Source organism: Lasioglossum baleicum, chromosome 3, assembly GCF_051020765.1.
Source record: "Lasioglossum baleicum chromosome 3, iyLasBale1, whole genome shotgun sequence".
In the NCBI taxonomy this organism is placed as follows: Eukaryota; Metazoa; Arthropoda; class Insecta; order Hymenoptera; family Halictidae; genus Lasioglossum; species Lasioglossum baleicum.
The window spans coordinates 5,612,253-5,638,076 of NC_134931.1; the positions used below are offsets into that span (position 1 = coordinate 5,612,253).

Consider the following 25,824-nt stretch of genomic DNA (forward strand, 5'->3'; position numbering starts at 1 on the left):
TAACGGTAAATGTTACATACGATGACGAAGAACATTAAACTAGGAGATGCGTGAAAGTTCGAAGATGAACGGCGAGGTTGTTCTTGAAATTTTGTCGGCGTTTTCGAGCGAATTGATCGCTGTACAGTGGAAATGGGACTTTAGTAGGGTGGCTCTGAGAATCTAGGAGCGATACGTCTCGTGACCAATACGTTTTGCTGTAATGCGCGACGAAAAATTAAAATGATAAGCATCGCGAAGTTTTCGGATAAACCTGGACCATTCTCCTCGACACGTGGCTTCGTTACGAGTAAATTATCACTAACGGTGTTATCGATAACTCTATTGTTTATATGATCGATTAAAGTATAGCTCGGTCGCGTGCAACATTTTTTTCTCCGTTTTCTCTTTCTCTGTACGCCGAGGGAGACGGAAAACAAGACCCTTCGAAACGGTTTTTTCTTTTCACCTAACGCCTACGATGAGATTAAGTACGAATGGACATACATAGGTAATAAGTACACAACGGCTATTCGAGGACATGTTTTTCCCTGTCGAAATATGTACGTTCGATGGCGGTGATATTTACAGAGTCTCTATGTGCATTGATCGGTGTATGTGTGTGTGTGTGTGTATATATGTCTGTGAATGTGGGTGTGTGTATGCCTGTGTCTCTCTGTGTGTGCACGCGTGTCTGTGTGTGAGAGATGCATGATGGGGAAGGTAAACTGGAAAAAGCGTTAAGGCCCGTTTACATAGATTTCTTTTTCATTCAATAACAATGCGTTTTCTCGAACGTGGTTTCGGTTATCGGTGCGTCGCGTCGCCGGAAGTTCTACCATCCCGAGGAGCTTCGAACAGAATTCAAATTGAATTTCTAATCGATCGCGTCTCGGGATTACACGCATACGTGCGATAAAGACGCTACTTTTATTGTACTAACCGACCCGTTATCCTCTGCTTTTTATTCTTTCTCCCCTCAGTCGAGAATTCGAAGCTTCAAGGTTCAACGATGCGATAAAATACATAAACTTGTTACAGCAGTCGAACTCAGTTAATACTGTACGAAGTCAGTTTTTCACTTTCTAACAATCGATTCTTTTATCTTTTCCTTGAAGAATACATATAGTACAATAATATACGTATATACTATATATACGTATACATACATATTTGCACATGTATATTTGCTATGATATACATGCACATATACATAATGTAAGATTCTCGGGACGTTCATGGTTCAAGTGTATATACGTATGTAACGTGCGTTCTCTTTTCCTTTGTTTCAAATCGTACACGCTTTTTTTGCTCTTCGGATACCCAGTAAGTACATTTAAGGAGAATCATCACCGTCGATTCGTCACTACGTCTGAGATACGTTTTTCATCGTCTCCTTCTCTTTGTATCCCATTGTTTTCTCAAGAAGTAGCTGAACGGAACACGATAATAATGCAAGTTGTACAATCGGTAGGCCCGTTATGCTTGAAAAAAACAGTAACAGTATCCGTATATATATATATATAACACGTGGTAAATATTTATATATATATAATACATATATGTATGTATACGAATATGTTTACAGTTGCACGTACACGCGTATGTATACTAATATTTGTTTGAAACGTTGAGGCGCGGCCTGAAGGGAGAATCGAGAGTGTTCCGTATATTATTATAATTATTATTATTATTATTTAGAACAACGCATTTTATTTCCATCGATTTCTCTTGACGATCCCGCGCCGATAGTCTCAAGAACCCGACGATCGAAACGCGATCGATCATGCCCGACCCGCGGATTTCTGTCTCTCGCGTACATACTATTTGAGATTATGTGTAATTCGCACGCGCGAACCGCCGCATGTGCATCGGTCGATTACAACGGTCTCACGGTTGACGAAACATGTAAACTACGAAATAATGCTTTGCAGAACCGTGATAATCGACGGACGCAGTTATAACAAAAACTTGTGCGGTGTCTACTTATACATATGTCCGCGAGTCGAACACTGTGCAGCGTGTCCCATCATCGATTCGCGGATTTCGTTTCGATCGACGGTGTTCTCTGTACAGGTAACGCATAGTCTAAGGTCATTCTTTTCTGTTACGAAGATATCGCGATCCAAAGCATTGTCCTTTTGCGTGTGGGAAATCAGAACCGAATAACGAAAAATGAAACTCTCGGACACCGAGAGTAAGCTTACTTTCGAACGTAGGAATCGTATTATGTATACATGTGTAGAGCGTTTCTCGACTGGTTCGTGACAATGGATGCATTCGTTTTCTACATATGTATATGCATACATATGTATATAAATATAATCGTTACATGCCTCGCAGAATCGTCTATAATTATAATCTGCACGAACACGACTATCGGCCTGTACAAATTGTCGCTAACAAACTCTTTCTCTTCTTCCTCGTCATCTGGTTTTTCCCTGAACGAAATTACACGGCTACTCACGCAGTTCAAGACACAATTCTACGTCGTATACATTATATATCTATATATGTTTGATATACTATATATACACGAAGATATATAGTATACGCATATGTATAAATATATAATTTCTATCGGCTAAATAGCGTTACGTTATTATTATTATTAATGTTATTATTATTATTATTATTATTATAAACACCTTATCAAACGCGTTCGCGGCTCGAACGGCAAAAGGAAACGCATTACTACTGGAGGCATACCCAGACATCTTATTTGGAAGTCAGAAACACATGTTTTTTGTTTGCAAATATTCAATGCTTCATCGAGATACCTCGATAAGAGGACGCGTGGTTTTTTCTTTTCTTTTTTTTGTTTTAATTCACTCAATATTACATCTACAGAGAAATATAGTAGATATACATACGTATATACAAGACGCTACACTTCATGAGAACATATTATTAATACTAAAATCTTCTTGGTGGTATTTATTGTTATTTAGTTTTTTTTTTTAGTAATAGATTATTAATAACTACTAAGTGCCTGTTTTCTCCTCTTTGTTCGTATTTACTCGCTCTCTTTCTCGCTCTCTCTCACACGTGTTCTCTCCCACCCTGACATTCGTCCTTTCTCTCCCTCTCTCTCTCTCTCTCTCTCTCTCTCTCTCTCGCACTGTCTCCCGTTTTTTCGTGCATGATTACTTCTGTGAATAAACGACCAATTTACTTGACAAGATCGTTGCATCCTTTTTCTATTATTTTCTCTCTCCTTTTTTTGTTTCTTTGAATTTTAGTTCACACCTCTTTCTCGTTTCCTTTCCTTTCTTTTTTTGTTTGTTCTAGGGTAATGCTGCCTCGTTCGGTTACATCGTCCATGAGTATCTCGTTGGGAATTATATATATTTTTATATTATATATATAATATATATATATATAGTTTGTCGAGTGGGGCGGGGAGGGGGGTCGGGGCGAAAGCGAACGAAACGGAAAAAAGTTTTGCATTTTCTGTACATTTGTCGTGTCTGCTTAGAACCTTTGGTGTGCATTACCTTAACTGGACATTCTCAAACGACCTTTTAGTCCTTCTTGTCGCCGTCTTCGGGGTCCTTAAGCGTATGCCATTGAGCAATAGGACGTCTGGGGCAAGCCAGCATGTCGGACCAGTGTCTCAACTCTGTTCCGCTCGCGTTGTACCCCAAGACGACCTTCCCAATGGGTTCTGAGGTGCCGATACGATCGTAGTCGACTACCGTGACAACCAATTCCACTTTCTAAACGCGAAATCGCGCATTAATATATTGTCCCACAGGAAAATATATCGCCATACCTTCCGGATTATAATGACAAACGATAGTGATCATCGAGCCAGACGGCCGACAAAGTCTGTCCTCCAAACGCATTTTTGCCTGGACATCACGCGGCCTGACTGACTCGATGTCCACGGTTCAATTATAATGAAAGTCTCAAGCAATAGTAAGAATATTAAGGGATCTCTTGTTATTATAATTTGGCAAGATAATTAATTAAAGATTAGCATTAGAAAAGATAAATTGTTCTGTGAAACTACAATTGTTCAACTACAATGAGTTGTTCTACCTATAAACTGAATTGTTCAACCTATGATTAAAAAAAAATTGAAATTCGTTATAATAATTCGTTATTATAATTTTGTCTCAATTCTAAATAAAGAAAAATATCAATTCACTGTTACCAAAATTTTAACATACATATTCTCGTATTTCATTGAATAAAATGATAGCTTGCAGGGATTTATACAATAAAAAATAGATTGGATATTGAAACGATTTTGTTTGAACAATCTTGTAGCTATATGTTAGTTAGGATTTCGAACAACTTATGTTTCTTTAACCTGAGAGCCTTTAATGGACGGTTTTGTAGCAAGCGTAACAATATAAGTGTTTTACCTTTCATACAGAACACCATTTAACGGTGTTGTAATATGATCTATATGAATCCAAAGTGGTACAACAAAGAAGAATTTTATTTAACAGGATAGAAAGCATCTGCACGTTTTATTTACGGATTTAATTAAATGTTTGCCTGCTACTTTTCTTTATCAATGTTCTTGCTTGTAGGAGGTAAATTAAATTTTTCTTTGTTATGCTAGCAAGACTTATTAGATTCTACGTAGTATTATAAGAAAGCCTTGATGTATGAGAAACCCTCGGGTCCGTGCTGTCTCTTAGATCGTATGGTTCTACTAGTTCTTTATGACCTCGCCGATCGTGCCAACGTAGATAACGTAGATATTCCCCGCAACGGAAATGATAATCGTTTTTCATAGATTTTACAGTTTCCGTTCTCTTAGATCAAGGCTTTGCTGTATTATGAGAAAAAAGCCGCTCTTAAAGAAAGCTTTAAAATTTTACTGCAAAAATTGCGCTAGTTTTTATAGGAGTAATAAAAGTTACCAGATCAACTTAATAGCAGAGTAAGATTATTTTGTTATATTTATAAAAATTGTGCAGCATAAATGTAAAATTAATAATTTGGAACAGAATGTCATTTATATACCTATACTTGAGTTTTTATCTAGAAAAGATACAGGAGATAAAAATGCAATAATCAGCACAGAGTAAGCGTAGAAAGGAGTGCCTCTGCAAGTGATAATAATCGAAATTCTTTGATTATGGAAGCAGCATACTCGCCAAATTTGAAAAAATTTGAGGTAAAACACTTAAAAATAGCATAATTTCTTAGCTTATATAACTTCGCAGAAGAAATGCAGCATGGCTAATATAAAAGTCTTACAATCCGGAAGTATGGAACTTTTAAAAAATTTGTTTGAATGTTTGACCCTTCATAAGGTAAAAAAATGTTTAGCAATGCGGATATATATACACTGTATATATTAATAGCAAAAGATGTCGTCATAGCAAAAATACTGTGAGATGTGCATACTACTACCTCATGAAGGGTCAATTAAAAGATTACGTACGGTCCATCTGTATTTGCAAAAATGTGTCATACAAAAATATGGTAACCTACAATATTCTACTTACTATAATATAACTATAATGATCAGTCGTTAAGTTCAGTCCAATTTAAAAATACTGCAATTGACATTTGTCGACACATCTCAATACAAGATGCCCGTTCGCAATTGATCATCAGAAAACTACTGAATTACTTAGCCTATTAGGATACAAGAAAATAATGAATAAAGTTATTGGCGTGATTTTTGTCTAGGAAAATTAATAGAAAAGAAACGTGCGTTGTCTAATCAATTGTTAGTTATAGATGTGGTGCATAGTTTAGCATTATATGTAATGTTACTGTTACCTGTGTCGATTGACTGTGTCAAATAAAAATAAGAAAAAACGTGGAGGCAATAGACGAACGTTAAAAATTCGTACCTTTATCTGTTCGAAGGGTACCTCAAACGAAAATGATTCGTTGTAATACGGATTGAGTGTGCACTTCTTGATAGTCGTCTTCTTTTTCTTCAATCTCTTTCCGTTTTGCATCAGAGCAATTTTCACGTAAGGATCTGACAGACCGCCGACGTCCATTTTCTTGAGGTTCTTTGCCTCCAAGATGACCACCGTCAATTTGCCAGCCGTGGGAACGTATCGGAGCGAGAAGCAGATGTCACCCAATTTATTATCCTGTAAAGAACAATGTTTGCGAGGTCAGTGAATGTTCTCTGCAATTCTAACGATTTTATCGTCGCACATATTTTTATACACGCTTTATGCAGTCTTCGAACAATTTTTAAACACAACGATTTAAAGACAAATATAAATTGTTCTATAATTAAGTATTCTATACAGGGGGTGAGTCACCTAACGTTGCCAGCTCAAACATCTTTATTGTTTTTAAAGATACGTCAAATGTCTGAAGGATAAAGTTGAATGGTTCAGTGGAGCTCACATGATACCAAAAATATTTTTGTTTTTATGTGATTTTTTTTAGAGATATCAAGGTCACCTTCATTTTTTAAAATGGTACTTGGTATTTTGAAATCGACAGTATCATAGTCCGTATCAAGACGGATTCAACGACCTAGTATACCATGACCTTCGGATGACCTTGAAGTACCATTTAAAAAAATGAAGGTGGCCTTTTCAATTACTTGCGATAATCTGACAAAAAAATATTTTCAACAAAAGTCGATCAGTTTTCGATTGGCTATACATTGCAATAAAAAGAGTTCGAAAATTTTTATTTTTAAACAACAAAGATATTTGAGATGGCAACGTTAGGTGACTCACCGTGTATATTCTGTGATTAATAGTACAATGGATAATGAGTCGCCATTCTCTAATTTTCATTCTAGGTTCCAACAAAATAGACATACAGCAGATCTTCGATCGGGGTATGACCCGCAGTGGAAGGGATATTTGTTTCTCTTAGATTGTACAGTTTTCTTGGATCGAATATATACTGCACTGTATTTTATTGGAATATAGATTGTATTCTATAGATTTTAGAGCAGCGTTGGTTCTCGATAAATGGTATTACGTATATAATATAGGAAGTACATGTATGTATACTTATTTACCTGACCACCTTCGCCTTCTACGCTCTGCAACTCTCTCCATTCTTCGATCGTCTGAGCCAAGTCGACTTGGCAAAGCGGAACCTTCACTTCACCAATTTGATCGTGTTTCGAGAACCTGTCGAAGTCGAAGATCGCAAACACGAGTGTCTTGTTCATAGCATCTGCGTATGGGACCCCCTAAAAGAATAAACACTCCATTAACCTCTTGACATATGAATTAAATGAAATATAAATTGTTGATTTAATATGTGCGAGTAAGAATGGGTGATGCAGTTTGCTAGGATCTTTTGTGAGAATAATTCCGAAGGTTCAGAAAGAAAACATCCACAGATGAAACTTACCTTGAATGTGAACGTTTCTTGGAATACGGGATTAAGCGTTTTCCTGTGCACTTTTGTTTCAAACTTCTTCTTCTTGTCTGGTAAAAGGTATACTTTCACGTATGGATCAGATGTGCCGCCCATGTCCAAGGCTGGCAGTTCTTCAGCTTGTATCACTGTTACCGCCAGACTGTTCGTATTGAAGTCATATTCGAGCTGTAATTATTCAAAAAATCGTTGCTAGAATAACCGTAGATCTTCCGCAATTTTTCAGTAAAATTCTGTTTTTACGTTTTTACACAGACTTCTTATTTAATCGATATATCCATTTAATATATACACATACATATATGTATTTAATATTATGGTGACTTTCAAACATTTTCAACGAAGTCTCGCGTAAGAGACTCAAGCATTACGTGATGCTACATATATTCAACATCATGTAATTTTCCGTAATTGAGTTTCTGTCTACCTTCTACTGTTTTAAAGATACAACTTGACCTAGTTACACGGAACACTTTACATGGACGTACAGTTAGGAGCAAAACTGATCACACACACTTTAAATCAGAATAACATTTTTATGAATGGATCAAACGACTTCAATGTCTCTAATGCTAGAAGAATCAGTTTAATAAATGACGTCTAAAGAATATGTTGAGAAAATGCATTTGGTCGGAATTGTGGAGAACAATAGTAAAAATTTATTTGTAAGACATTTTTAGCTGGGCCAATAACGAAAATTTAGAAGATGCGTTTGGTCAACTCGTATAAATTATATACGTTCTGAAAATTTCATTGAAATTGGTTAATTAGTTTACGAGTTATAAACGATCAAAAGTGGCAAAAAGGCCGAAAATCTTGAAAAATTGCCATTTTTACCACTTTTGATCGTTTATAACTCGTAAAGCAATTAACCAATTTCAATGAAATTTACAGAACGTATACAATTTATACGAGTTGACCAAACACATCTTTTAAATTTTCGATATTGGCCCCCAGCTAAAAAAGTCGTAAATATCAATTTTTACTATTGTTTTTCACAATTCCGACCAGATGCATTTTTTCAAAATATTTTTTAGTGATACTAAACTAATCCTTCTAGCCTTACAGAGAAATTGAAGTCGTTTGGTCGATTCACAAAAAAGTTATTCTGATTTAAAGTGTGTGTGATCAGTTTTGCTCCTAACTGTATATATGTACATAATCCAGACCATTTTAAGTTAAACGAATTAATTAAACTTCCCGGAATCGACAAAGAAAATCGCCCAACGGGAAAATTCTAACTTTTAAAAACGTCTTGTACAAACTGCTCGATAAATGATCGTTTTCGTGGCTACAGTCGGTGTTACAGATGATTCCACTTATGGGACTATTTCTGACTACGTTTCTTCTCGTTTAATAAATACTAGCCCGATTAAAAAAGATATAACCAATCATATTGGTATAAACGCTTGTAGTACGCAGCGAAAAATATTCTTCATTTATTTTGTATACTTAATTACACGTAAAATAGTGTATTTTGTTATTTATACATATACATACACTACCGGCCGAAAGTTTGGAATTACTTACTGATTTTTATTAAAATCAAATATATCGATAAATTTTGAAATGCTCCATCATTATTACATTAAATATTAACTAGTTGACTAATATTTCTAAACAGATTTCAGCATTGTCTTATGTCCATAATGCTCTTTTCTAAATGTATGTACATCTTTGGCAACTTCTACAAGAAGCATGGAAAAATATCAAATTAGAAACATTCGAAAAACTAATTGCCAGGATGCCCTGAACATGTCAGGTTGTCATTAAAAGTACAGGCGCTTTTTAATGAAAGAGGTTTTTAAAAAAAAAATAATATAAAATGTGAAACATACTACTCGTAAGTTTTTTGACAAATAAATCTTCCTTGGTTGCTGTGAAGGCATTCAGTATTTCTCATAAACATCCTGTTTCTCTGAATTTTTTACAAACTTTCGGCCAGTAGTGTAAGTATAAGTATCGCGGTTCAAATATTGACAACTTCTCGAGAATCGGAGATTAGCGTTCGAGATCATTTTTCGGATGCAGTCGGATGTCCGTAATTGACAAATCAGTGTCGTACCTTGTATTGAAGCTTGCCCAGTTTTACTTCGCTCTGTTTACTCTCGGCCTCGTCCGGTTCTTCCGCGTTGTCAGTGAGTTCTTCCATATCCGGCTGGACCTTAACAGATCGAAGTGGATTCCACGAGTGTAGAATGTGCGTCTAACATCTACAGAAAGTCATGGAACACCGGAAACGTACCTTGTCTTTGTATGTGGTGCCCAACAACTGCACAGACTTCAGGTCCACCGCTCCCTTCAAACCTTTCTTGCCGTCCTTGGATCGTCTTTTGCGACAGCATCTTCTTATGCAGCAGAAGCAGATTCCGAGAACTAATACGCCTACGACTACTCAAGCGAGAAAGAGAAAAATTCGAACGAATTAAAACGCTGCGACCGGACAAGCTTTTTTGGTGTTGTTTTCGGGTTGCCTGAACCAAACGAATGCGTTCCCTAGATGCGTGTCGGCGTTTTGCATCTAGTAAGCGCAATTCAATATAATGCGTAAACATTCTACGTTTTATTCTATCGTATGAATATATGTGATCGTAACGAGATGTGAAATATGTCAGACACGGTCAAAGGTTAATTCGATAGCAACTGGAACAGAGTATATAAGTTACATTGTTACTGTGATCTGCCCGAGATTTAGGAGTCTGGGATGTCTGGATGTTCTGAAAGTGTAAAGAGCTGTCAGTAAACGAATAAACTTGATGGACACGCGAGTGTTATAGTCGATGAAGTTCATTTTGTATCGTGTCTTTTCGTTTCACATACTGTCTTGTTATCTAGAACAATATTTTCTATAAACAGACATAAACGTTTGGATCCACTTCCATGAAACTTTTTTCTTCTCTAGGAACGAGTCCGTAGGTGTTTGTATTAGAATATTCAAATGTCAAAAACAACTATGTAATTATTATTATAAAACTCCTTTGATCTTTGAAGATCAAAAGTTGCATTTTTCGCAAAGTATATGTGGGCGAGAATTTGCCGTATATGAATGCATAAAGCTGTGTCCACACTGAGGCAACGTCGAGCAGCTTTTTTTTTCTTCTTCTCTCGAATAAAGCGGCGACGAAAAGTTGTTCGAAGTCGCTGCGGTGTGAACATGAAAGTTGGAAGTCTGATAAATCAAATTCAAATTTGTTGAATAACAAGATTTCAGCTACGACGTTGAAGATGGTTTGTAATAATAGATCCCAGCGTTGATATACATATCATCAGAAATTATTTTCTTTGAATTTGTATTTGAAATTAGAGTAAGTCAAGTTTCATGAATGGTGTAGCAGTCTAGGTGCTACTCTATTTGTCAATAGCAGTTCTCGAGGAATTAGTCGCGTGTACCTATTAAAATGGTTACGAGGCCCCATGTCGGTATGCCCATTTCCTCTGCGATCTCCTTTCCAAGGTCCTCCACCTTGTTCTCGAAGGACTTCTCAGCGGTTTCGGTAACCACCTCTGCATCTGTGCCTAAAACGTAGCGAATCCATCAGAACAACTTTCCCGTCAAATCGAACGTTACAAAAGAATCTTGTTTACCTTCTTTCACTGGTACTTCTGTGCTCAACATGTTTTTCAACGACGACGATTCGGGCGGCTCCGACGGAATCGACTCGTACACGTTCTCCGCTTCTCTCTTGATGACAGGCATTTTCTGCACCGAAAAACATCGAATAGCAATTTAGTATGTCCTTTATAGTAAACGTTCATAAGTCAGAATATTGTGAAATATTATCTTTCGACGCTTTTCGTTCATTGAATAACTATTTTAATTTTATCTTTGAATTTTAATATAAAAAACGCTACGAACTTTTGTTCTAATCGAATATTTTGTTTTCCACGTGAAACGAGCCGTGCATTATAACCGCCGTGAATGACGCAACAATGATTTAATTAAACCTGCGAATAGCCCTTATTAATTTCGTTGCCGAAACCCATGGCGGCCATTGTCGCGCCTGTCAACCGAATCCATTATTCCTTCCATCAGCGTACACGCAGCCAGCAAACAAACGTTTCATTGTAAGATCGCTAGCATAACATCTAGTTATGTATCGCGCGAGAGGGATTAACCTATTTGCATCGCACGAAAGGATGAAGAATAATGTCTTCGTCATCAATTTCTTTTATTATATTTAAATAGAGAAAGATCTTATGTTTCAGTGACACGTGCTAATATTAATAACATTTTATAATTATTATTATTACTATAATATTAATAACTGTTTTGTACAGAAAAATAGCGCGCATATAATGCGCTAATAATGCAAATGGGTTATCAAACGTTATTCAACTTGTGATTCTACAAATCTAGCGCGTGATGCCACGAACTCGTCGCTTGTTAATTGCACAGCTCGTTGCGTCCGCATTTACTAAACTGCAGATTCTATGCATTTATGATACAAATTAAGTAGATAAAATCGAAGACAGTGAAAATATTTAAAGCATTTATCACGAAACCTATCGAGCCTTAAAAGTAACTGGTTGCCTTACAAAAATGACAAGATCTTTATCGTTCCAAGAATCGTAGAATAAAAAAGGAATTTGTCAATTTGATCGGTGGTGGCGGTATTGCTTTCGACCCATTAAAATTATTAAGAAAAGAAGTAAATGTCTATATAGCCCTTGCATTCTGCAATTAAGTTAGATTTTTATTTTGCGTAAATACCGAGTATTTATTAAGCACTGAGATTTTACTATTATTCAAGGATTCTATGAAGTCCAATTTAATCGGTGAATCCGAAACTGGACAAATGAAATTATAGGTGTCTATTGACACAGGTATTGAAATTCGCGTGTAAATAACGACGCACAGTGCCGAAAGACTGGGTTAACCAGGGGGAAAGTTTTCTTTTCTCGATGGAAAACTTTCTCTTGTTCAGGTGCGCACCTCATGCGGCGCAACTCGAGCATAGATAATAAAGTTGACAATTGCCAGAGTCTGACATTATGTTGACATTTACCTCTTGTTCTTGCTATTGCTTTCGCTATTCTGATTTAATATAGTTATTATTGTTGGTCGATTTTGTTGCTTCTCTGAAGACACTAACTGTTTGCAATCAACACCACATTGTGTGCTAAAATACGTCTTGCAAGTACGATAAAAGTATAATTAAATCGAGAGGACTAAACTAATCTGTTTGATATTGCCATAAAGACATTTATGTCCTGAGTAAGTGTATATTAAGCATTCGAGTCTAAAATACTCATTTTATTTTCTGCCATTAAAGATTGACTCGTTAAAGTAATGTTTAGTGATTTAACTTAAATTTTACTTGAAATATTTTAAGTAAAACAATTTTTGGAAAACGCAATTGTTACTACGGTTTGGTATAAAACAGTTGCAGTATACATACGAATCTAAGAGTCGATGCTTCATTCGTGCACAGTGCACACACAGCAAAGTGCCCTCGACCATAGAAAATACCAAGCAAGCAAGCCAATAAAAACTGCTTTATCAAAGTACATACCACTCCTTAAGTCAACGAGGAGTATCAGACCAATCATATTGCGAGAAATTTCATTTCTCGTCGTTATCGGAGAATTTAATTATTGTCTACCAAAAAACAAACGCGAAACGCGATGTTTGAATGAACACTGAAACATTTTACAATCAAGAGCCTGCTTCCGGATTCGTAGATTACGTTTGTATGTATATCATAGCGATTCCAAGTCCCAGTAACTCATGCGCGATTTAAATACGTGGCACAGTCAGAACAGCATCGGCATATTGTTTGTTGAAATATAGAGACACTGAAAATTAGAGAATTATTGGGCAAAATTACCGATGCCAGGAATAGTAATATTAATAATGACAAGAGCTGTTAGTAATTATAGCACAAATTATTTAAATAAAAAGAAATTTTTAATATACCACGTTTTTAAGACGGACTAAAAAGTATAAAATAATTTTTCCTAGAATTTTGAATAGCTATGAAAATACTTGTAAGATTTGAAATGAGAAACGTGGGGCGCATGCAATAGATAAGTGATGAAAAATAGTTCATCTAAATCACTAACAATTTTATTGCACTGAAAATGATATGAACTGTTGTGTGAGTTTTCTCAACGGCAGCTGCTCTTTACACTTCTTACTATTATCTCGCGCCGCACGTTTTTGGTTTTAAATTTTACAAGTATTTTCATAGCTATTAAAAATTCACAATCACGAACTGGAGTATTCTGTATGGGGTGAGGAATCTGTTTTAAAACGTCTTAAAAACGTGGTATATTGAAATTTTTTTTTATTTAAATAATTATTTTCTGCTTTTTAGTCTTGTGTGTGTGGGTGAAATCTGTCAATCGATTTTAGACATTGAGTTAACATTGCATTGCCATCCAGTTGTGAGCTATGTTTACAGTGTCAAGTCTCTAGCTCATCGGGAAGTTAGTTTGAAATTAATTGCAAAATTTGTACCGAACAGAACAGACAGACAAGAAAGCGAGTTAATAAAAACGTGGTAAAATGATCAAATGCACGGAAAACATTGCCAACAACGAAAATATTAATAACAGAAAATCGGAAAATACTATTTGTTGAAAAACATATATGTATACAGAAAAATCCGAACGTGCTAAAAGATAAATGCAAAAGATTCGAACGAATACCGAAAACAATAGATCGCGAAACAAGTGAAATATTACAGCAATAAATGTTACAAATAATACTGAAAATTAATACAACACGCCAATAAAAGTAATCTGTCGAGCCTCAACAAATAAATGCAATCTCGAAAAAATTGTGCAATCTGTAAATTGTACATAAAAAGATCAATACCGGGAAATAATATAGAATAAATTATTGAATATCCTTTCCTGAAGAATAATACATATATTGAATACTAAAATGCGTGTCATACTCTGATAAAGCTTTTCCATTTAAATGTTGCGAGATCTGCATTTTCATCGACACGATCGAACATCTTTGAACAATAATTTTATGCGAAAGTCTTTAAACCTGTTCGTTCATCGGAGTGACGTTAAGCAAGAGAAGAGTGCCCAATCCGTTGCCATGGTTTTTTTCAGCAATTTTATCTATTGCGATGAGCTCCCTCTCGGCCGAATAGGTTTAACTTATAATTAGTTGAAAAATCGATGTCGGCGCTGATAAAACGAGCCACTCCAGAATCCAGAGCCGACTTAAACGCATTTCCCTAGACGATCGTTATCGCGTATAATTTAATATTACCTTTCAACGTAAAAGCTATACTCTCATATTGTGCTGCTCTTACTCCACATTCAATAACTGTGGTATTAAAATCGTTTCTTAGTAATTATTAATGGGAAATCTGGTTTCGTACACTGACAGAAGTGATCCAGCGAAAGCGGTCCATGCAAAAAGTATAACGAATCGATTGACATTACAATAATACACCACGGGTATAATTAAATTGAAGACAGTTTATTTGGACAATTATATCGTCGAATTATATAGCGAATGTAAATGAAGCACAAATACATGGTGAGAGCTGTCACGTATCCTCCCTATATCTTAAATAGATTTGTTAAATTTGTTCCCTGTTCAATAAGTCAAAGTTCTATATTAATTTTTGTTAAATTTGCTCTCTCTCTCTGAAATAAATTTGTGAAGGTTCTTTAGTAAATTGTGTTAAATTTGCTCTCCATGAAATAAATTTGTCACAGTTCTTCGTGACATTTTATTAAATTTCTTCTCTATTAGATTTTATTAAAATTATTATTGAAACCTTTCCATTCACATTTCGTGCAATATCTCGGCCTGCAATATTGCATTTGCATGTGATTAACAAGAAATGCGTCGCCGTTTTTAGAGTCCTCAAAAATTGGCTACAATGAAAGTGACTGACGCAAATTAGAAGTTCAATAATTGCCCATCACATGAAAACCGTACAGAAGTTCAGGAGATGAACAATTTGAAACTGTACACACCTCACGACAGATTAATTAATTGGTCTGATCTGATTGCACAGGTTACCATCCACGTTATGTATACACATTTCGAAACATACTCTGAAAAAGCTTCGTCTCTCGTCTGAACTGCACGTTTAATAACTAGACAGCGGATTTTATGCATTCGTGGTAAAAATGAATGAAACAGTAAAAACACACTACTGAACATATTCAGAAAGAAAATAAACTTCTACTTCACTCCAGTTTGTTGGGATTCGTCTAGTAACAATAAAGGAGAACAGTGTTGGCAAATAGTTTTCCAAGGAAATAGTGATAGAACTTTCCGCGAACGATTGATTGGAGAATGGTTTCGAAAACATTGCAACTGTCCGATGGAAAAAAACTGAGAAATAATGCGGCACAATCGGACCAAAATAATTGAAAATGACGGCAATTTTCCGACAGTAATTTTAGCTGTGGGTGGATTGTTTTTATGCGATCGTTGAAACGTGGTCGTGCACGTTCCGGGCTCGCGGACAAGAGCATTCATGTACCACCTCCTGTGCGAACACCGTTCGCTAACAAGTTCGCTATAAGGTACTCGTTACTCGCGAAAGTGGCCACATTGCCGGCGAACGGAGTTGGCGATTAGTTCGCGAACTGCTCGCAAACACCGATGTCGATCCGTCATATAACGTAGCACCGGTCTAATTAATAAGCGAGCGAACAAGAATAAGACAGATGTGTTTCGTCAATCATACATGCGATCTTAGAATCGCCTCCATTGTTGTCTATACAAGGTATTCAGCAACAGGTGGGAAGTAAGTTTAAGGGATGATTCTCCATAACCATACTAGGAGAAAGTCAAGAGTGGAAAATTATTACTACGCACTCTCTATTGAAAATAGTACAGTTTTCTTTTCTGTATAACAATGGACCAGCATTTCAAATTTCATTCAATACGGAAACAAAATTTTCTGCATAAGACATTACATTTTATATGTATAACTCAATTATTTATAGTGTCGCTATAAGATTGAATTTAAATGCAGAATAAAATTTTTTGAAATCACCTGATCGTAAACTCACGACAAAAATAGTAAAATGAAAGAGAAGTGAAAATAAAATGGAATTGAATAATTTATCAAATTATGATGAATAATTCTTCTGTGCGTGTATGCAACTTGCGCGCCATGGCACTGTAATCTTTTGGATCCACCGAAATGAACACACTGCAAACATTCAATTATGGAGTAATTATACTCATTATCGTGTGCAATTAAATTCAGTAGACAGCGGAAGCGATTATCTTGAATCACTAGAGCAGCTGAATAGAACCTGGCCTTTACTTTGGTGTCCCTACGTATATGTATAATCACGAACAAGTGTCTAGTCAAAGCTTAAATCGATACAACCGCGCACTTATAGATACGGTCCAATAATATGAACCATAGTATCTCGGACTTTCTGCCTATAGTATTCTACTGTTGTTATGTTTCTCAGCGCGCGACTAAAATACTCTGGAAATCCAGTGCGAGACCATCACTTCTATAACGTGATATAGTTCACTTAAAAATAATCTTTTTTATATGGCTGTCTATTACTTCAATTTACTATGTCTTCCCTGAGACGCTCATTCTTATTCTAGAACAAAAACGATTACTTCGAAGAAAGTTTACACCCTGTACATTAATTTTCATTGTGAAATTCGACTTTTGCGAGCACTGTTATTAGAATTGTCTAATCGTTTATATTAGATGTAAAATGAGAAGTTTATATAATACAAAATTGTAAGTATAATAATTGAATTATAATGCAAATGTTATTTGATGAAAATATCAGGCAACAGATTAGAATGATATCCTACATGTTATTTGTTTACAAAATTACACGGTTGATGTGTCGTACTTCCGGCTAATGGTCATTCTATCTACTCTATACTTGAAGGGTTACTGCTTTAAATAAACAGATGAAGTTATTTCAAGCTAATTGTACGTGTCGCGTGCATGGCACACTATAATCTATGCAAAGACTTGTCGCACTTGTTAATTGTCATCGTGATTACAATGCAACGTAAACATTTATACTACTCGAAGCACTTTGAATTGGAACACCATTTCGCGTGATTTTTACTACATAAAAAGTGAATACACGACTGCTTATACTGTTGAAAACAAAACACAATTTGTTGGTGTAATGAATTGATTGAATTAGTAAGACTTCAAATTACCATTGGTAGAAAATCTAGCGTTGCTTAAATATCAAGAAAAATTTAGGTAATTACTATTTTTGAAATTTTAATTTTGACCTCTTTTGCCTGATACGAATGGAATACATCTTATTCTAATTTTTAAAATACGTCATGTAACCACACTCTAAATGCACGCGTATGAAACACTAAATTATTGTAATACAGTGATTAATTTATTTCTATATTTGAAATATGCTTTCACCATTTACACAATTAAAAATATGGAAGAATTTTTTAATATTCTCCTCTCTTTTGAACCAATACACCTAAGCGCATGGTAAAAAGCGAGGATGTATTAATTGTACCATTAAACAGGCCCAGCAACTCGTGCGAAGCAATATAAGTGTTCACGATATCAATCCGATTGCAAATTATGAATAACGCAAAGGCATCAAAAGATTCTTCATCACGGAGCATTAATTACATTCATAACCAGCTATCATTCTGATTAATTTACGTCGATGGTTGCTTCGATTCTTTCAGATAACAGTCATTTCTCTATCGACTGACCTCGATATCGTCAAAGCTTTTCTTGGCATGATAACTAGTCAAAGTACGCACAGCCATTCGAATAAATGGCCCCTTTGTCGTACTCACCAATTTTTGTTTATAATACTTCAGTCGTACAATTCTTTACAATATCGTTCCTGTGCTTCCTTTGTTTCTTTAACATAGACTTTACGGGTGCATAAACCACTCCTTTCGATTGCTGCAAGTGCCTTCTTTCCTAATTCATTTGAAAATGGTCTTAAAATTATAGATTATGAATTTATATCTAAATCATTAAACAGAAAAAGATAGTCTATCTAGTCGAGCTGCGGCTTAAATAATATGCATATTGTCAATTTAACCTGAACGTATTCAGATTAAAACAGATACTATGAGTGCATTACAAATTACAGGTACCTATAAAATGAGTTTCATAAATGAAAATTCCTAAAAGTTATTCCGAATACCTTGAACGATTCAAGTATCTGACCTATCTACCACCCATTAACATATAAACTCTATCTGAAATTTACCGAACGTCTTAACAACGAATCCAACGATCGATGACAGCAATCGCAATTCAAGAAATATTACGAATATCGCAAATGCACGGCATAAACGCGTCCATGAGCAAATACACTTGCTCAACCCCCACGCATCTAAAATAAAACATGATTCTAGCTGTTTAAACAGGACTTACTGTTACGAGGAAGACAATAATGAAGCGAAATCGTCAACTGAGAGATTAAACTTCCTTGAGAACAATGGGAACATCATCCGGCACAGGAGTCGACTTGAAAATATGACTGTCGGGAATGATACCGTATGAAAGTTTCGACGTTGATAAACAACGAGTCAAATTCGATAATTAGCGGTGGCAGAGTAATAATTACCAAGAAGAACATAGGCAACGTTGAACGTTGAAATATTCGGCAATAGAGCCTGCCGAAAGTTCGTTCTGCACGCGATGAGTTTTCATTCGCTGCGAAGCCGCTAACCCGCGAGAAAAGCGTGTCAGTGTAATTCGGCTGGGAGATAACAAAGAAGGCTTTAGCCTGGCGAGAAGAATATTCGCGAGTCCATCGGCATCTATTTGCGAATGGCTTACGGGGCATATTCGATCCACGTAACCGGGCCAGAAGAAAATTCGAATCACAATATCTCACGCAGAGAACGCCGGGAAGGGATCGATTGAGTTGCACACGTTTTGGGAGACATGTTTCGAACGGCTTCGGTCAATCGAGCCACTGCAACGATAAGAGGAACAGAATTATAGCAAGTTGTGGGATCAACATATTTAGAATAGTTAGAAAACGTTTCGCAGAAAGGAAACCCATATAAGACACAAACCGCTGCGGGTTGCATAAAGCGGAATCTCCTAACACTACAAAGAGAGAAATAGGAATCGTTTCGCACGATTGACGAAGTCTAGGGAAGTTCCGACTAATTTGCGGCTGAATGAACGTGAACGTCAACGGCAAAGGGGGAGAAATTTCCCTCGCAACACGCTGGCAAATGTCATGGAACGGGGGAATACTTCTATACACCATCTGTGTAAGGCGGCGAAACGACGAGATCGAACAAGGGATAAGATTTCGTCCTAGTCCAAGGATACATTAAAAACTGCGATAGAAGGCTATATAGAGACGTAGGGGCAGAAGGCCAGCGGATAGAACCGAGCACAGCTTTGTCGGAGCCAACAACAGATTTCTCATTAAAATTCCAGAAGCAGGAACTCGTTGAAAAGATCCCGCTCGTGCGGGTTAGCCGAAAACCGTGAAAGCGTAAACGGTGTATAGGCTTGATGGAGTTGGGATAACGAGGAATCGGTCTTCTTAAGGAAGATTAGGAAACCGTAGAACCTACGAACGGGAATTCCTTGGCTGCCTCGGCGGAAAAAAAGCTAAAACGAACTCGAGTGTCCCCGGTTGGCGATGGACGCAGAAAACGACCTGGTGAATTTCTACGAAATTGGTAAAGCAAGATTCGCAGAATCAAAAGGGGTTACAACCGCGATGGAAACGGTACTCACGGTGGTTGTTAGTCTCAGGCTGCCTGCTCAGAAACGGGGGTTGATATTCCTCTCCTTTGACTGCGTTCCTCGCGGAGTCTGGCGTTAGGCGAACCAAGTCGATGCGAAAACGGATAGAGTGATATCTCTCTCTGTTCGTCGAGGTTGGGAAACACGGGTGTCGCGTTTTACAAGCGCATCGTTATACGCCCTGCGACATCGACGACGGCGTAGATGGTGGAAAATCTATCGGTGGCACGGTCTCTCGAGGTGGGACACGAGTGCGCCTGACCGCTGGCGGACACGAACATGGCCGATCCGACGAAATCGATAAAACACGTTACGTTTTCCGCCGTTTCGACGGAGCCGACGCTCTGCGCCGTCAACCCCCTTCGTCCAACCCGCCGACGCGTGCGCCAGCACCACCAACGCCGGAGATCAACGTTGCGACCGACGTCACACTCAACCGCGTACGTTTGATGAAACTTACCCTTCGACACGGGGATCCCACTCTCCGCGAGATCCTCGGCGAGCCTGAATGGCAACCCGATCGATTCAGGAAATGATACTACTGACCACGATTTCGTCGGCTTTTGAAAGCCCTTCGCGAGTTTGTCAATTCGTACAGGTTCGGTACCGGTGATAACCCACGCCCGTTCCTTGTTTGGGTAGCTTAAGGGGTTAGGTATACCTTCGATAAAAAGTTGATTTTCCGAGGATGGTAGTTAGTGCTTATGATCCATCTGGAATAAGCGGACGTTTCATGGAACTTACCCTTTGACACGGGATCCCACTCTCTGTGAGATCCTCGACGAGCCTGAATGGTAACCGATTCAGGATACGATACTATTCACCATGACTTTGTCCGGTTTCGAAAACCCACTTGCGAGTTTGTTAATTTATACAGATTGAGTACCGGTTGATGCTAAACCATCTCTCGTTGCGTAGCGTAATCCTTTGCGATTCGAAGTGTTCCCACTCTTTTATTTCAGAGCTTGCACAGCATCATATAATTACTACAGCATCATATAATTCAACTGAATGATCTTCGATCGATTCAGGAAATGTTACTACTAACTATGCGAGTTTAGCTGGAGAAATTTCTTTGCATAGTTTAGGGTGGATTTATAGTGGAGCTGCGAGCATCGATGATAGCGGCGCGGTGAAAAGAAACCAACATTCGTGACAACATTTCGACACATACTGATGAAAAAATACATATGTATTTTCTTTGTTTTTCTTTTTTTTCACCGCACAGCTCACCTCGCTGCTCCACTATAAATCCACCCTTAGAGAGGGAGTATTTTTAGAAAAATAAAAGTTGAGTTATCAAGAGCGGTATATTCCGGTAGTATAATCCTTCTAGAGGAATACGACCGACGTCACACTCGATCGCGAACGTTTGATGAAGCTACCCTTCGACAAGGAGTTCCACCCTCCACGACATCTGAGAGAGAAAGAGAGAGAAAGAGTCTGAATGGTTGCCGATCGATTCAGGAAACGATACTACTAACTACGGTTTGTCGGCTCTTGGAAACCATTTGCGAGTTTATCTGGAGGACAATTTGAAAACCGGTGTTAATCATCATCCATCCCTTATTTTCACACCTTAGTAACAGGTAATTCAAGCTTTAATTGCGTTTTTCCCTAAACGAAGTTTTTAAAATTTACTAGATTAATTTGGATATGCAGGAATATTTTTAAAAGTATTATCTGTTAATCTAGTTTAATTAAATTTAGTCGTTGACGAAGCGAATTCTTAAAGTCGTACATTTTCCCTTTTTCTTACGAACAGACAAAACTGAAAATGTTATTAGGTTGTAAAGAAAGAAATGCAGGATTTTTGTTCCTTTGTTTTAATTGCAATTTTATACCAATAAATATTTACCTTAATTTAATGAGGTATTTGTCATTTTAAAGCTTGTTTTACGCTCTATTTAATTATGCTTTCGATATTTGATTTTCTTCGAATTTTTATTAAATATTTGACTTTTATTTCAGGATGTCAAAAAGCGATTTTCGCATTATTTTTTTCCAAGTTCAAACTAGGCCGAAGTGCCGCTCAAGCTAGGGCGAAGGAAGTGTCAACGAATGCACAGCTTTATATTTTTAAATAATATTAAATTCTCTGTAAAATATTAATTTTGATACTATTCCCATCAATAATATTAACATCAATTCTCATAATAATTTAACGGTACTATTAAACAATATTAAATCTATAAAATTAATTTCCATATTATTGTTTTTATTAAAACAATTTTGATAATGTGAGTTATAACACTTTAAAAACAGTTTTAAATCCTGCATTTCTTTCTTTACAACCTAATATATATTTTGAACATAAGAGAGGAGAAAAGAGATTTGCAGAGAGTGGAAATAACGCCATAATACCCTTTACTGAGCAGAATGTCACTTATCGACCAAATATTGACTTCTAGAACTTCAGCGCTAGCGAGTACCCTCGAATCATTGCCTAAAGAACAGTGATCGAGTGAAGACATACTTTAAAAAGTAAGTTTTGGAAAAGTAGTTCAGTTATTGTACTATCACATGTTGCTACTCAATAGAATATTAATAAACATTGTTCGGTGAAATGGAAACTACAGAAACCATGAGTGAGAATTTACAATCGCATGATCCGAATGAATTGGATATAAATAATATAAAAAATGGAGAATCATCGATATTTTCTTACGACAGACGCCTACGAACGTCGATAACAGAGAGTTTTCTTCGAGATCTTGATATACCTGAAGATTCTATCGAACCTATAATTCTTGATACATCATTACCTTACGTGAGTAATTCTTCAATACAATTAGAAAAAAATGTGTCGAGAATGTAGAATAGGTTGTACGACGACGCTTCGTTTTCGACGAAATTGATCTTGAGAATGCGAACTGTTGAATAGGAACCGGCTGGCGCGTCTGATCATGACACGCCGATTCTACTTAATGTCCCACCTAATCTAGCCTAATCTACCTACATTTTGATTATTGTCACGTAATAGCCACTCTTGGGACGAATCCAATGATCTTTATATGACCACGAGTATAAAACATATATGGGAATAGAAGTAATTAAAAAATGACTAGAATTATTATAGGCGATAAACGAATAAAAAAATAATTTTTCAATCATGTTAATGATTAAGACCATTTTTTCTATTATAAATAGTAAGTGAGAGTTTTAATAAGGCCCTCAAGGTAGTAGACATGTAAACATGTATCATACATTGTTTTATGCAATTGAAATCGGTAAAAATTATTTTTAGATTCCTATTTATGCCCATTTAAAAATGTATGATTTAAAACCCATCGAAAGGCCCAAAACTCCACCATTGCTGGCTATATTACGATCAAAAGCCCTGTAAGTATTATTTGCATAAAAATAATATGTAAATTGATATTATAACAAGTTTTTTTATTGCACTGCACAGCAGTAGCAGAGAGAATGCTGAATTATTAACAGAACGAACAGAAGAAACAAACATAAGAGAAAGTTTGGGTATAGCGGTAGCAAAAGAAAATCGGAATACTTCAGAAATGGAATAAAAAATTATTTAAAACACTATAACCGTACCACAAAACAATCAATAAAATAAATATATATCATTGTCATATATTATTTTGTTTGAATTCGTACCCTCCACTCATTAATGTATACACTATACACTGAAGTTCGTATTAAATTTTCTCATTTTGAGATGAAATTATCCCTGTTGACTGTACAATTTATTCATCTAAAGATGTATGCTTAATTATGTATAATTTTGTGTATTTTCGTCAAATAAATGTTATCTATATCCCCAGTAAGCAAAATGCTCGATTTGGACGGGTATCTACGCGCGCATAGGTAGCCTTTTTGTCGGCAGAAAGACCGGGAATCTGCCCGACTCGGTCCCGGCAGAAGCTACTCGGGCACAATCTTGACCGCTCGGTCCTGGATTCTGCAGGGTAGATGGGCTCGATTTCTGCTCGAGGCAGGCTTGGCTGACTGGGTCCTTACGTTTTATAACACCCTTTTGTCATTATAAAATACAAATATATATGTATATACACTTTAAAAAAGTAGAAAATAAGTAAACAATATTTGAGTATACTGCTCTTGGTAGTTCACATTCTATGCTTTCACGGAACAAGTAATGTATCTATATGTAAGTACTTATGTATGTATACATATGTATATGCATGTATGTGCTATGACCGTGATGAAATGTATGGTGTAGTAGGAGATTCTTACGCGTAGGTTATATTTAAAGTATTTACCTTTCAAATCAATGTCGGTTTTCTACAGTTAATTGCAACAATATTCGTCACTGCAATAGGCGCAGTTACAGTATGCGACAATGAAAACACTCAACGAATTATTCACAGTTTACTTCTTATTACAATATTTGTACGGTGTTTGTACGACGCACTTGCTCATAAATGTAAAAAATCAGGTACGATTTTGTTATTTTTCGTGCATTTCAACCGTGTCTTCAACTAAAAATGATTGTGTTTTTAACAAAATTCACTGTCATAGGTTAAATCAACATAGTTCAATGCTAAAACAATTTTTTTTAACCTCAAAGACAGTAAAATTTGTTAACAAAATTAGTAACAGAAATGTATAGTAACAATTAAATGTTTGTTTCACAGGGTGGTGATATTCTATTAGAGACTATTTCATCGAATGTAACAGAAGATGTAATTACCTTAGAATTTCAATGCTCAGATGGCACTTTGGTAACGCAGCTTATCGACTTCAAAAATGTAATTAATTGCAAAGTGAATTGTTATATCCTTTCATACTATCAGTCGTGTAATAATGGTGAAAATCCTCCCATAGGAAGTACAAATAATAAAAGCCTTGGTTCTTGGTGAAGAGGAGCGTGGGCAAAACCAATATCAAGTTTTATGCTTTGTAAATCACTTTTTCAAAGTGGACTTTATATCGTCCGATGCTATGTCTAAATTGCGACAGAAAAATCCTGGAACTGTTCGCATTGCAGAAGAAGATAAGGGCCATGTGAATTATACCATGGACCTGTTTTTGGATGTGTCTGAATCAAAAGATATTTCTAAACACATTGCTACCCTTTGCGGAGAAGCAGCAGGATCCGCTTACACTAGGAACGAAGATATAAAACAGTGGATTCAGAGGCCCGGTAAGTAAAATTAATGAATAAAAATAATACATCTAACATATAATTGAATATGCTTAACACATTATCTATCAGCGATTATTTCATAGTTTCTGAATTTTTAATAGATCTTTCCGTAACAATAGCAATTACAATTGTGAACCAACTAGTCACCCTTAGTGACGTAATCTAATTATTTAGTTGGGGATTATTATGTCGAAGAAGGTTTTTAAGCATTTTTAGTACATTACAATTATTGAAAAGCCTATTAACACGTTCCGTGCATCGTGTATACTACTAGTGGTACAAGTTTAACACTGTAGAATGTAGAATATATTCCCACCAAAAGAATGAGGCATTATAAAAAATGCAGTATAGAACAAAGTAAATTGCCTGAATGAAAAATCGAGAAAAAATAGCTCGGCACAGAACGTGTTAATAAGCTACCGGTAGATAAAGTGTTAAAAATGATCTTCACACAATATTAGAGAATAATTCCTATCTTCTCTTATAATTATGAATAAAGTAAAATTTGTTATTCATTAGGGTCATCAGAGCTTTCGCTCATGTCAGCTGTGTACAATGTTAGCACAAACTCTTTAACGCAACAAGGTACAAATGATTCAAAGCCATTATTTGTAACTAGATGTGCAGATACATCAAACATATGGGCACCTTGCACTTGTTCGTTAGAATTATGCATTGGGTGGT

General features: G+C 36.3%; 3 protein-coding genes across 8 annotated transcripts in view; 2 read left to right on the plus strand and 1 right to left on the minus strand.

Moving 5' to 3' along the window:
- Positions 1 to 3,363: 3,363 nt before the first annotated feature.
- On the minus strand, positions 3,364 to 20,304 carry Syt1 (synaptotagmin 1). Of its 3 annotated transcripts, none has more exons than XM_076447626.1 (9): positions 20,004 to 20,304; positions 10,906 to 11,020; positions 10,711 to 10,836; positions 9,566 to 9,711; positions 9,386 to 9,478; positions 7,294 to 7,488; positions 6,953 to 7,129; positions 5,805 to 6,056; positions 3,364 to 3,698 (listed from the first exon to the last, which is right to left on the minus strand). In XM_076447626.1, exons 2-9 carry the CDS (start codon positions 11,015 to 11,017, stop codon positions 3,504 to 3,506), a joined length of 1,296 nt encoding a protein of 431 aa, XP_076303741.1. In that variant the 5' UTR covers positions 11,018 to 11,020; positions 20,004 to 20,304; the 3' UTR covers positions 3,364 to 3,503. The 3 variants fall into 3 exon arrangements, with proteins under 3 accessions (XP_076303741.1, XP_076303739.1, XP_076303740.1); XM_076447624.1 differs by having other exon boundaries at positions 9,386 to 9,484; positions 20,004 to 20,303; XM_076447625.1 differs by lacking the exon at positions 20,004 to 20,304 and adding an exon at positions 12,834 to 13,214 and having other exon boundaries at positions 9,386 to 9,484.
- LOC143221947 (uncharacterized) lies at positions 18,939 to 23,605 on the plus strand. 3 transcript variants are annotated; one of them, XM_076447634.1, is made up of 6 exons: positions 18,939 to 21,601; positions 21,984 to 22,179; positions 22,278 to 22,496; positions 22,592 to 22,782; positions 23,260 to 23,354; positions 23,425 to 23,605. In XM_076447634.1, the coding sequence occupies exons 4-6, from the start codon at positions 22,597 to 22,599 to the stop codon at positions 23,537 to 23,539; spliced, it is 396 nt and encodes a 131-aa protein (XP_076303749.1). In that variant the 5' UTR covers positions 18,939 to 21,601; positions 21,984 to 22,179; positions 22,278 to 22,496; positions 22,592 to 22,596; the 3' UTR covers positions 23,540 to 23,605. The 3 variants fall into 3 exon arrangements, with proteins under 3 accessions (XP_076303749.1, XP_076303751.1, XP_076303750.1); XM_076447636.1 differs by lacking the exon at positions 21,984 to 22,179 and having other exon boundaries at positions 18,939 to 20,806; positions 21,335 to 21,601; positions 22,424 to 22,496; XM_076447635.1 differs by lacking the exon at positions 21,984 to 22,179 and having other exon boundaries at positions 18,939 to 20,806; positions 21,349 to 21,601; positions 22,424 to 22,496.
- A 571-nt stretch (positions 23,606 to 24,176) lies between these two features.
- LOC143221941 (uncharacterized) overlaps positions 24,177 to 25,824 on the plus strand; it is a 121,520-nt gene continuing 119,872 nt past the window's right edge. Inside the window, exons 1-3 of one of the 2 annotated variants that reach the window (XM_076447623.1) lie at positions 24,177 to 24,429; positions 24,629 to 24,742; positions 24,819 to 25,137. In XM_076447623.1, coding sequence (XP_076303738.1) covers positions 24,334 to 24,429; positions 24,629 to 24,742; positions 24,819 to 25,137 — 529 coding nt within the window. In that variant the 5' untranslated portion in view covers positions 24,177 to 24,333. The remainder of the gene's footprint in view (positions 24,430 to 24,628; positions 24,743 to 24,818; positions 25,138 to 25,824) is intronic. The other variant, XM_076447622.1, reaches the window with a different exon arrangement.